We start from the raw sequence: 12,946 nt of genomic DNA, 5'->3' as shown, positions 1-12,946 counted from the left end.
TCTCTGGGTATTAGATCTGGAAGTGTGATACAGACTGAAGTTGTGCCGTATGTAGTTATCACAGTCCCTATGATGAGTGCCACGGATGTTGCTATGGACATATAGCTATAATTACCTTTGCAGCTCATAATTGTTTACAAAGAATCAATCACCTTAAGACAATCTGTGTATAGGCAGTGTTGGTTCAGTGTGTTACAGCAGTGGCCTTTATTGTTTGCACACAGTAGGGGTGTGACTTGGCAAAAATCTGGCGAAACGATATGTATCACGATACACATATGACGGTACAATATATCCCGATATATCCTGATTCTGTCTCAAAGACGATATATTGCTCATGTCAAAGCCACTCTCCCGGCAGAACTCAGTTCATCCAGCACAGTCATTTTTACATCTTTGTACATCTTGGGTAAGGCGATGTCAGTGATGTGTTGTCGGGAGGGTATGGCGTAGCGGGGTTCCATCTTGTTCACCATACTATGAAAGCCCTCGTTCTCCACCACATTAAGAGGGTGAATGTTTTTGCAAATGAAATGGAGGACAGAATGCGTTTTTCTTGTAGCACGAATCGAGCCTGGTGGAAACTTGGCTGAATTAGCTTGTTCAAGAGTCATCTGAGACGCGGAGGTAGCTGCTTGTTTTGTGTTTACCTCTATGTCGCCATTATGCCTGGCCATGTGGGCATGTAGGTTTGTCGTGTTCCCGCAGTATTTGATTCTGGCATGACATATTTTGCACACAGCGTGGCTCTTGTCGTAGTCCTTACTCTCTGGTTTATAGAAGCCAAAATGAGTTCAAATGTCCGCTTTGTAAATTCCAGGAGCTTCCCGTATTTCTTTCTCATTGCCAGCCATGTTTGAAGCAGCATTCACTCTGCAGCTACTACCGCGAGATTACAGAGCAAACAGACGGGAGATCATATGCAGGACGACTCTCGCGGGATGTCTTTTTTCTGCTGAGGGTGGGACAGGGCGGGTGAATAACAGGCTCTTGTGCGGTGTGCTGCCAACTAGTGGTCAGGAGTTTAAGTGTTAAACAAAAGTAAGACGGTGAAATACAGTAAATGTTACTTATAAATGGTTTATAAAAGATCGTTTCAAACTTATTTAGAATCAATACTTGTATTGTCTAATGAAATATCGCAATATTTGACAGAATCGATTTTTTTCTGACACCTCTAGCACACACTCACTGGTTTATTCTAACTCCAGCATTGTTTTTTTTTCAATTCCAATAATCACATAATACCACCTCAGGTAAATAGGTTTCAAATTTAGATTTTGCTCCAGGACAACTGTATATAGCATCTCGTGATTTAATAAACACTGTAAATAGAGACTAGTGGTTTATTGTATCAGGTCATGGGATCAATAAATCGGTCCCAGTGGAGGAACGGTAGTTTTGCCTTATTATTTACTCACCTGTATCTTAGTGCACATCAACAAACATTACGTTTTACTAATAGTAAAGAGGAACTTAAAGGTATAAGTAACCCCTAGGGGTTATTTGTTGTTGTTAAGAAATAGTAGCACCCTTCCTCTTTACTTTGGGGCAATATAATGTCTATATTGTTTCATTTACACTATACACACACACACATGCAGGAGAGAGTATCCTTCATTTCTATATCTCTGCACATAGCCTAAACAGCAGCAGCCACAGCATGGAAGGCATGATAAAGCAGTAGTGAGCAGTCTAAACTGTGTATAAAGCCCTGGGGGGAGATCTCTTACTGACACACTTGTCTTTGCTGTCCCTTTGGTGCAGCTTGTGTATGTTCACAGGCACTGCTTCCTGCTTCCCCTCTGTAGACTTGTATTGCTTGTAATTTGATCCCTGACTGAGCTGCAAATCAAACCTTGAGCAGACCACGACTAAAATGAGCTGATTTTCAGAGAGGAAAATAGTCTATCAGGAAGGGGAAGTTTAATGGGAGAAAAAAAGCACTTTTGTCTGATAAGATGTATAAGGCTAGGATTCCACTTGTTTTTTTTCTGGCAGTTTTTGGAATACTGCCACTGTAGTTTTTGGATATCTGCCACTGCAGTTTTTGAGCCAAAGCCAGAAGTGTTTTCAAAAGGAATAGGACATATAAAGGAAGGACTTACACTTCTCCTCCCTTATGGATCCACTTCTGACTTTGGCTCAAAAACTTCAGTGGCAGTATTCCAAAAACAGCCAGAAAAAAACTCAAGTGGAATCCTAGCCTTATAAAGTTTCTTATATTGGCTTGTACTATTGGTTTTATACAAGGGTTGACAGTACCTATTTAAGTTGTCATTAAAATAAAATTAAAATAAGGCCAACAAACATGCTTACACAACTTCTTTTCCGTTCTTTCGTTTTTTTCTCTTTGATTTGTTATTTTTTTTTCTGTAGAAAAAAATTAGGAACTGTGTTTATACTCGCCAATAGATGTCTGCACAACACGGCTTACTCTAGGCATCTTCCGACCTGCAGTAAAATTGAGTGTGCAATCCGCAGTATGATCAGAAGTTATTATAATGTATTTTGTAAAGCTACAATACAATGACATAATGTATTTTATAAATCTACAACACCATGAGATCGCTTACATGACCTACGCAAGCTAGCTGTTTTTAGAGGGATTACATTTACTATTTTTTTTACTTAGGGAAAGAGCCTTGCCAGTTTATTTGGCGAGCAGCTCTGATGTTTTCCTACAGCTACTGGTGCTGACCTATTTATTACATTTATCTGACTCATTATTGGGTATGTAGGATAGTGTGGCCACGAGAATTACCTTGAGGAGCAGAGTCTATGCTAAGTGTGTCATCACGCATTGCACCAGGTTACTTATCCATTGGAATAAAGAATCTGCAGCATGCTCGCCACTATAGGACTACAGCGATAGTACTGACTTTCCAGACTTATGTAGAAATCTTAAGGCACCACTAAAAAGTGTTGAGTCATCACAACATTGCTTTCACCAGTGTCCTCATTTTACTTTCTGCATTCCCAATATTGTCTATATACAAATAAAAGGAATAAAGCAGGATATAGGGTATATACTGTGACTGAAAAAAATCCATTCAATGCATATGAATGTCTATGTATTGCTGAAATTTCGGCACCTGTGAAAATACCGTAAAAAAAAAAAAATCCTATTAGATTTGCTTTTCTACACTTTACCCAGGGTGACAGCAGAGTTATTACCTACAAGCCCAAAAGGCTAATGATGATCACTACAAAAACCTACAATACATTAGCCCAAAAAAGTTTTAACCAAAATATCAATCTTTATTAAACTATAACAACAGGTAGAAAAGACACCCATAAAATTACCCACCCTTAAAAACTTTTTTGGGCTAATGTATTGTAGGTTTTTGACAGCAGATTTAGTCTACGTTCACATCACGTTTGTGCATTATAACTGCTGTATCCTGCACCACACCGCCTTTTGAATGAGCCTAATAGAGTAACATAGGGCCTCTCATTTTTGGGCCGTATCCGGTTTTGTTGCCAGACTGAAAACAGTGGTCTGCCATGGTTTTTAGTCTGGTGATTAAACTGATATGGTTAAAAAATGAGTCAACTGGAGTCACCATCAGACTCTGTTCAGATCATACAAATGAATGTGGTGTGGCGGGGGTACGGCGGCGGACGGCTTTTAAATTTCCCCCATGGCCGTATTGCACAAACGTGGTGTGAGTGCACTGTTTTAGTAACCTACTACAGTATCTATGATATACCTATCACTGGCCTCTTTATAACTTATTGACCTTTGTAATGTAGGCCCACAAGCACATTCTCCTCACTCCTATGTCCTAATATATGTACATTTTTATAGAGTTGTGGCTGAAATAAGCAAAATCAGGACTTTCTAAGTCTGTTACCAGTGTCCTGGAGGCAGTGGCCAGCGGGTTTGGAGCTGTGCTGGTTTGGCGCGCTTCTCTCCCAGACATCACCAGCCTTTAAAGGGGTACTCCAGTGGAAAACGTTTTTTTTTTTTTTTTTTTCAAATACACTAATGCCAAAAAGTTAAACAGATTTGTAACTTACTTCTATTTAAAAATCTTAATCCTTCCAGTACTTATCAGCTGCTGTATGCTCCAGAGGAAGTAGAATTTCTTTCTGGAGTTCTTTTCAGTCTGACTACAGTGTTCTCTGCTGACACCTCTGTCTGTATCAGAAACTGTCCAGAGTACAAGCAAATCTCCATAGCAAACCTCTTCTGTGCTGGACAGTTCCTGACATGGACAGAGAGCACTGTGGTCAGACAAAAAAATTTATGAAAAAAGAAAAGAACTTCATATGGAGGATACAGCAGTTGATAAGTACTGGAAGGGTTAAAGGGTACCTTTCATCAAAAAAACTTTTGATATATTATAGATAAATGTATTCAGAATAACTTTCCAATAGCATGTTATTAAAAAATATGCTTCTTTCTATTTAATTTTCCACTTTGAAAAAAATGACCACTAGGGGTCTCCTTTTTTATAGATTTCAGACTCATGCTGGAGTCCTAAATCTCAGACAGCAGCCGGAACACAGACAAACTCACCACTGCTCACTGCCAGGGAGCAATGTTGAGCTTGTCTGTGTCCCGGCTGCAGTACCCTTTAAGATTTTTATATAGGAGTAATTTACAAATCTGTTTAACTTTCTGGCACCAGTTGATTAGATTTTTTTTTATTGTGTGTGCAGAGGGCTGTTGCTACAGTATGCATGTGTTTTTTATTTTTATTTTATTTCTAAAACATGCATTCAGTGGCACCCCTCAAATGTTTGTGCTTTATGAATGGAGCCTAACAACTGTATTCTGCAGATTCCTCCAAGAAAAGGGATGGATTGTCAGTTGAATTTGGTGGATTGGGAGAGAAAGCAGTAGTTTAGGTCAGTGTTTCCCAACCCAGTCCTCAAGGCACACCAACAGTCCAGGATTTACATTTTTCCCTGTTCTATTCCAATGGAGTAACTGAAAAAACCCGGAATGTTGGTGTGCCTTGAGGACTGGGTTGGGAAAGACTGGTTTAGGTAACCCTGTTATGTCTGGATTGTATGTAGACGATCTCTATCTTTAAACCCTTATTTAAAGCTTGGTGGCTGTAGTTTGGAGATAAATAGATAACTTGGGTGTGTCCGGGGCCAATTTGGGTTATAATCCTTGCACTTTCAATGAAGACAAAACATAATACATTGGGTTTTCTGCTTGTCATATGGGTGGATTGGTAGCCACACATAAATGTTATTGTCCTCTTGCTTGATTCCTAGAATTATAATTTGCATTTTCTGAATCCTAAATTAACCCCTGACATTGTATACTCAGTAGTGTCAGATCTCCTTTCAGTCTGCTTACATGGTCGCAAAGCTTCGTATGATACTTAAAACTACACTTACCAGATTCTATACATTTTATTGCGTTGTAATGTTCTTTTTTCCTTTTTTTAATACTTCAGTTATTTTTTTTTTAAGTGGTGACTCTCCAAGAATCAAACGTCTTGTATGAGGCCTAGAAGATAGTGAGAGCGCCCTCCTTATGCCGAAATGACCGCAAGACAACGCAGCCCTCGCCATGCGGCCAGGCCTCATTCTACCATTGATGTCACCTCTGAAATGTTAGGTTTGTCACTGGCAGGTATGTGGTTAATGTGGTTAGATTGTAGGACATAATAAACCCAGCACAGACACAGTATTTAGGATGTATTAGTAATTGTTCCCCACGTGACAATAGACCTATACACTAAAAACTGTATTTAAAAATGGTTTATGACATCACTGTGCCAGGGCCGCCAGCCAAGTAGTGACGGAGCACTGCAGCCCTATTGCTGGGGTCAGACATCCCAAGATGACACATTCATGGCCTGTGCTAAGGATAAACCACTAATATTTAAACCTGGAAACCCTTGTATAGTGGTCCCTCAAGTTACAATATTAATAGGTTCCAGGACGACCATTGTATGTTGAAACCATTGTATGTTGAGACCATAACTCTATAGAAAGCTGGTAATTGGTTCTGAAGCCACCAAAATGTTATTTAAAAATAGGAAAAAAGTGAGGATTAAAGAAAAATAAGTAGATAACTAATATAGATAAAGCAAATCCTTACATATAAAAGTAAGAAAGAGCTGCTGGGAGCTATAAATTACTGTCTGTCTGCCTTTGGCTGTCCGGGCATGCTGGGAGTTGTAGTTTTGCAACAGCTGGAGGCCCCCTTGTTGGGAAACACTGGTCTATGTAGAGGACAGGAGCTTCTTCAGGGTCCTGTACAGTACACAGTGTTCTAAAAAATTAAATGGAGCCTCCCTTACTTGGTGTCCAAAGGAGCAGGTAACCCTGGCAGAGGTTAAAAGTAGTACAGACCATGTAGTACCTCCCTGTACTGTAGGGGGCACTACCAGACAGCCAGTCAGTGCATACACTTTAGGAATACAGGGGTTTTACCAGTGAATGCCCATTCCGGTTGGTCAGTTCTTCCAGCCATTGACACGTTTCACAGATTCCATAGCATTGTATGTTGAGTCTGGTTTCAAGTTACAATGGTCCAGAAAAGACCATTGTATGTTGAAACTATTGTATGTTGAGGCCATCGTAAGTTGAGGGATCACTGTACTTTGTAGCAGATACTGTCCAAATAATTAGATTTTCATCATCTGCCTTTGCACAGGGTTTTGGGCTCCCAAGTCTCCCATAGAAACAGGGTAATGTGTCGGTACTTAATTTACTACAGTGGCCTTATAAAGACTTTTTTGTGCCACAAATCCACAATAAATTTGCATTTGATCAACAGAATTTTTGTGGCATATTTTGCCACTGATGTTACCCTATGCATTGCAAAGGGCGAACTTTGCAGTGAAAACCTGCAGAAAATCCAAAGCGACTTACCTTTTTTCCCCTGCATGTACTCAAAAAATATAAACAATATTAAATGAGCCTTATATTTGCAAAACAAAAACATGAAATACTATATAATGCTTATATAGGCAAATTGTATATTTAAGCATGCTTAAAGGGGTATTCCAGGAAAAAACTTTTTTTTATATATATCAACTGGCTCCAGAAAATTAAACAGATATGTAAATGATTTCTATTAAAAAATCTTAATCCTTTCAGTACTTATGAGCTGCTGAAGTTGAGTTGTTCTTTTCTGTCTGAGTGCTCTCTGATGACACGTGTCTCAGGAACCGCCCAGTTTAGAAACAAATCCCCATAGCAAACCTCTTCTACTCAGTGCAGTTCCCGAGACAAGCAGAGATGTCAGCATAGAGCACTGTTGCCAGACAGAAAACAACAACTCAACTTCAGCAGCTGATAATTATTGAAAGGATTAAAAAATTTTTAATAGAAGTAATTTACAAATCTGGAACGAGCAAAGAACACATGGGTGCACTCACCGTAAAGCAGAGACTGTCGGGTCTGGAAGTCAGATGACCGGACGCCGGATCACGGCATGGGCGCTGGTGATGTGTGGCACTCGAGCGCCACACATCACCAGCGCCCAGTCCCGTGATCCGGCGTCCCGTCATCTGACTTCCAGACTCGACAGTCTCTGCTTTGCGGTGAGTGCACTTAGGTGTTCTTTGGTTGTTCCATATTTGATGCTTTACACTTGTGTACGTGCACCCCGCAGGAGACTTTAATGAAAGGTCACCGAGGACCTTGCTGCCCGCGGTATCCTTTTCTTGTTTATCCTTTTGGTGGTTAGCCTGGCATTCTGTCCTCTACTAGATCAGGAAGACCTAAGCTGTTGGAACGCAAATGTGGGCTAGTGACTGGCCATTATTGTTCAGTTCAGACTACAAGAACATATATCAGGAATTGCTGTTTAAAAATAATTAGTTGGCCCCTCGGCAAAATTTATAAGAGATGTGCTTGTCTGGATTGGTATGTTTTAGAAACTTTGCCAGTATGGAGCCATGCTGGGCGTCTTTAGTTAAAAACAATAGGACCATTGTGGCAGAGGCTCGTACAGCAATACAAACAATAGGCCTGGCTGGAATTCTTATGTTTCTATAAATGTTTCTATAAAGGCTAGGAAGAGGAAATCAACATCAATAACGCAGAAATGCTGCAGACCTTTTGCTTCTGTTTGATCCTTCAGTACTTTTATATTGTGTTTTCCTTCTATTAAGTTAATCTAAATTTATTTACTCTCTGTTTCTAGGGAATTTCCAAGATCCAGATGAACCAATTTTGGAGTTTAGTTTGGGTAAGTGTTATAATTTGTGCTTATTTGTTAAACTGTATCCATATAATACATTTTAATTTACATTCAGTATCTAAGGTAAAATGTCCCTATAATTTCAAAAAAACGTAAACAGTCACACAGACATTTAAAAGTTTTTTGATTGGTCGGGCTCTGAGTCCCCAGCAATCCTTAAAACGAGCTTGGTGTAGTGTGCTCCCTTTCTCACAGTAAACGACGTCATGCTCCATAGACTTACAGTGGTCCCTCAACATACGATGGTAATCCGTTCCAAATGAACGATCATTAGTTGAAACCATCGTATGTTGAGGGATCCGTGCAATGTAAAGTATAGGACAGTGGTCTACAACCTGCGGACCTTCAGATGTTTCAAACATACAACTCCCAGCATGCTGGGAGTTGTAGTTTTGCAACATCTGGAGGTCCGCAGGTTGAAGACCACTGGTATAGGAGGTTAATACTCACCTGTCCCCGCCGCTCACAGCTTCCCTGGATGTCGCCCTCCATCGCTGTTGCCGCGTCCCCGGACCGTCTCTGCTGCGTCTCTTCATCGCCGTCATCACGTCGCTGCGCACGCCGCTCCTATTGGATGATGGGACGGCGTGCGCGATGACGAAGATGGAGAGCACCGGCAATGCAGGGGATCCCGAAGAGGACGGTCCGCAGCAGCGGGGACAGGTGAGTGACACTCACCGGACCACACGGGGCATCTTAAACGGCTATCCGGTGGCAGCTGAAGCAGTCTGCGCTGCCGGATAGCCTTTTATGCGATGGCCCCGACATAAAAAAGCATTGTTTGTTGATGCTGCCTTCAACATGGAATGGTCTCTGAGAGGCCATCGTATGTTGAAATGATCGTATGTCGGGGCCATCGTAGGTCGGAGGGGGGTTACTGTATAATGATGCTGCAGGACAGAGATTGCTGTGAGACTGGAAGTGATGCTCTTTTCTCTGCTCATTCTACTGACTGCAGGGGGTCTCTGAGGTCTAGTTTGATCAGAACTTTTCACATGTGAAAAGTTTTTGGAAAAGACAGGTAAAGGGATACTCTGGTGGAAAACAATTTATTTTAAATCAACTGGTGTCAGAAAGCTAAACAGATTTGTATATGACTTCTATTTAAAAATCGTAATTCGTCTAGTACCAGCTGCTGTATGCTCCAGAGGAAGTTGTATAGTTCTTTCCAGTCTGACCACAGTGCTCTCTGCTGACACCTCTGTCTGTGTCAGAAACTGGATGTGCTCCTGCTCTGGACAGTTCCTGTCGTGGACAGGTGTCGACAGAGAACACTGTGGTCAGATAGAATAGAAATTCAAAAAGAAAAGAACTTCCTCTGTAGTATACAGTAGCTGATAATAGAAATTCAAAAAGAAAAGAACTTCCTCTGTAGTATACAGCAGCTGATAAGTACTGAAAGGATGGATTAAGATTTTTATATAGAAGTAATTTAAAAATCTGTTTAACTTTCTGGCACCGTTTAAAAAAATTGTTATCCACTGGAAAACAGCTTTAAGGTAGTTATTATGACACTAAATGTAACTTGATGCTGAGTGGCGGTGTAAAGGTCCCATCAAAATGCTGCTAGTGCATTCCTCTACAAACCAAAAAATGGACCGCTTAATGCCTTACTATGTTATAGTAGGCAACAGCCATATATATATATATATATATATATATATATATATATATATTTATTTATTTATATATATAAAAATTTTCAAGAAAATGAAGTATTTCTCACAGAAAAGGATTGCAGTAACACATGTTTTGCTATACACATGATTATTCCCTTTGTGTGTATTGGAACTAAACCAAAAGAGGGAGTAAAAAAAGCAAATTGGACATAATTTCACACCAAACTCCAAAAATGGTCTGGACAAAATTACTGGCACCCTTAACTTAATATTTAGTTGCACACCCTTTGGAATAAATAACTGAAATGAGTCATTTCCTATAACCATCAATAAGCTTCTTACACCTCTCAGCCGGAATGTTGGACCACTCTTCCTTTGCAAACTGCTCCAGGTCTCTCTTATTGCAAGGGCGCCTTTTCCCAACAGCAATTTTAAGATCTCTCCACAGGTGTTCAATGGGATTTAGATCTGGACTCATTGCTGGCCACTTCAGAACTCTCCAGCGCTTTGTTGCCATCTATTTCTGGGGGCTTTTTGACATATGTTTGGGGTCATTGTCCTGCTGGAAGACTCAAGATCTTTCTGACCCAGCTTTCTGACACTGGGCTGTACATTGTGACCCAAAATCCGTTGGTAATCCTCAGATTTCATGAGGCCTTGCACACATTCAAGGCACCCAGTGCCAGAGGCAGCAAAAGAAAAAAAAAAAAAACATAATTGAACCTCTACCATATTTCACTGTAGGTTCTGTGTTCTTTTCTTTGTAGGCCTCATTCCGTTTTCGGTAAACAGTCGAATGATGTGCTTTAACAAAAAACTCTATCTTGGTCTCATCTGTCCACAAGATGTTTTCCCAGAAGGATTTTGGCTTACTCAAGTTCATTCTGGCAAAATGTAGTTTTGCTTTTTTAGGTCTCTGTGTCAGCAGTGGGGTCCTCCTGGGTCTCCTGCCATAGCGTTTCATTTCATTTAGATGTTGACGTATAGTTTGCGCTGACACTGATGCTCCCTGCGCCTGCAGGACAGCTTGAATATCTTTTGTACCTTGTTTGGGGCTGCTTATCCACCATCAGTCAAACGAACACCTCCAGGGGGATCTGAGGATCAAACAAGGCGCATGGATCTCTTCAAAGGTATGAAAGTTTAATACCCATAATGCAACGTGTTTCGCGGAAAACTGCTTGATCAAGCATATTGGGTACAGGGAGGGTCAGTGGTATGTATGCAACACCATTATCCCTTAAATAGATAAACACAAAAAAATTTCAGAATATAAAAATGATACAAATACATATAAATATACATATAAAACATTTATAAACATATATCAAAAAAAATCTACCATATATTAACATGCAAAAGTGTGAGAACCACCAAATGTTACCGTGCGATTTCAATGGTCTCATTCAGACCGCTCGGAAAAAGCGTATCAAGCGTAAATATTCAGAAAGACTCTCTATTAGGCACCTTTCACACTACAGGTATCATCCTGTAAAAAACCTCCATTATTAGTCCTGAAAACGGCCATCAAAAAATCCCATTCATGTCAATGGGATTTTTTGAACATCCTTTTGCATCAGTTATGTCCGTTTTTACTAATGTCAGATATTTTTGCCGGCACAAAAGACGGTGCATGCACAAATTTTTGGTCCAGCAAATTTTTTTTGGAAAAAGCGGCTGTTAAAATTTTACATTGAAGTCTATGGGAACCGGATATTCAATGAAAACATCTGTTATCAGTTACTGTCGGGTTTTTTAACATCCATTTTTTTACTGAGCCTGCTCATTACAGCTTTAACAAAAAATGGGTTAAATGCCTGATAAAAAAAATGGATGTAACTGGTAATAACGGATGATAACGGATGAACAACATAGGTTTTTTTTTAAGAAAAAAACATTAAAAATAACTGATGATGATCATCAGTTATCATCCGTTATTACCAGTTATTGCATCCGTTTTTTTTCATCCGTTATTGTAAAATAACGGCAGTAAAAAAGCAGGATAATACCTGTAGTGGTAAAGGGGCCTTAAAGGGGTTATCCAGGAAAAAACTTTTTTTTTATATATATCAACTGGCTCCAGAAAGTTAAACAGATTTGTAAATTACTTCTATTAAAAAATCTCAATCCGGGGGCCGGGAGGAGCGCATAGGCCTCTATGCCGATGATATGGTGTTATTCCTCTCTGACCCTACATTGATGCTACCTTATGTCATGACACTCATGGACCGATTTGGGTATTTCTCTGGTCTACTCATCAACTGGACTAAGTCTGCAGTGATGCCGCTTCTGTCTAGGGATTGGCCCCCGGTAATGAATGGCCTCCCGGTGGTTTCCTCATTTAAGTATTTGGGGGTGCACATTCACAGAGATCCTTTGCTTGACCTGTCCGCCAACATACTCACTCTACTTCCTTATGTTAAAGCGAAGTTCCGGGTGTGGACCACGCTCCCATTGTCGGTCGCTGGCCGTATCAATCTTATTAAACTTATTGTCTTACCTAAGTGCCTTTATGCGTTGGAGCATGCCTCAGTGCCTGTACCTAGACACTTCTTTGATTCTCTTCACTCCCTTCTTTCACCATTTATCTGGGGCCCCAATAGACCTAAAATTCGGCTAACCACGTTACAACGCCCCAAGTTGGCGGCGGGAATGTCACTCCCTGATTTTTATTTATATTATTTGGCCGGTCAACTTCGGTATATCAGGCACTGGATCTCTGGGGATGTGGTGCCGGACTCCGAACAGTCCCTAGCTAGGTCTGTCCCGATAATGTCCCTTAGGATGCTGCTAGATAGCCCTGTCCTGGGTGGTAGAGCCTATCTCCAACTTCATAAGCTGGCTATAAAGGTGTGGCGGGCTGTTAAGGGGATATATGGATATACTGACATCGCTGAGGATACCCCTCTATGGCATAATCCTCAACTTCCTCAAGTGAGCGATGCTCTGGACCCAGTCTTCTGGCAGAACGCGGGGGTGCTCACCTTGGGGCATGTTTATCGTGACAATGTGCTCTGTTCATTTGATCAGTTGCAATCCAGTCATGCTCTTCCCAGAAACAGTTTTTTTAAATACCTCCAGCTCCGACACGCCCTGAATGCCCAGTTCCCAATGGGGAGCCCATTGATATCAGCGTTTCCCCTCA

General features: G+C 40.7%; 1 protein-coding gene across 8 annotated transcripts in view; it reads left to right on the top strand.

The window, feature by feature from the left end:
* INPP4A (inositol polyphosphate-4-phosphatase type I A) overlaps positions 1 to 12,946 on the top strand; it is a 105,647-nt gene that overhangs the window by 36,478 nt on the left and 56,223 nt on the right. For all 8 annotated transcript variants that reach the window (XM_056555935.1, XM_056555933.1, XM_056555934.1 and 5 more), the window contains exons 3-4: positions 5,437 to 5,599; positions 8,126 to 8,170. In XM_056555935.1, the coding sequence (XP_056411910.1) occupies positions 5,509 to 5,599; positions 8,126 to 8,170 (136 nt within the window). In that variant the 5' untranslated portion in view covers positions 5,437 to 5,508. The remainder of the gene's footprint in view (positions 1 to 5,436; positions 5,600 to 8,125; positions 8,171 to 12,946) is intronic.

This window comes from Hyla sarda, chromosome 2, assembly GCF_029499605.1.
Source record: "Hyla sarda isolate aHylSar1 chromosome 2, aHylSar1.hap1, whole genome shotgun sequence".
Classification (NCBI taxonomy): Eukaryota; Metazoa; Chordata; class Amphibia; order Anura; family Hylidae; genus Hyla; species Hyla sarda.
Note: the sequence above shows the minus strand (reverse complement) of the source record. Positions and strands in the feature narration are given on the sequence as shown.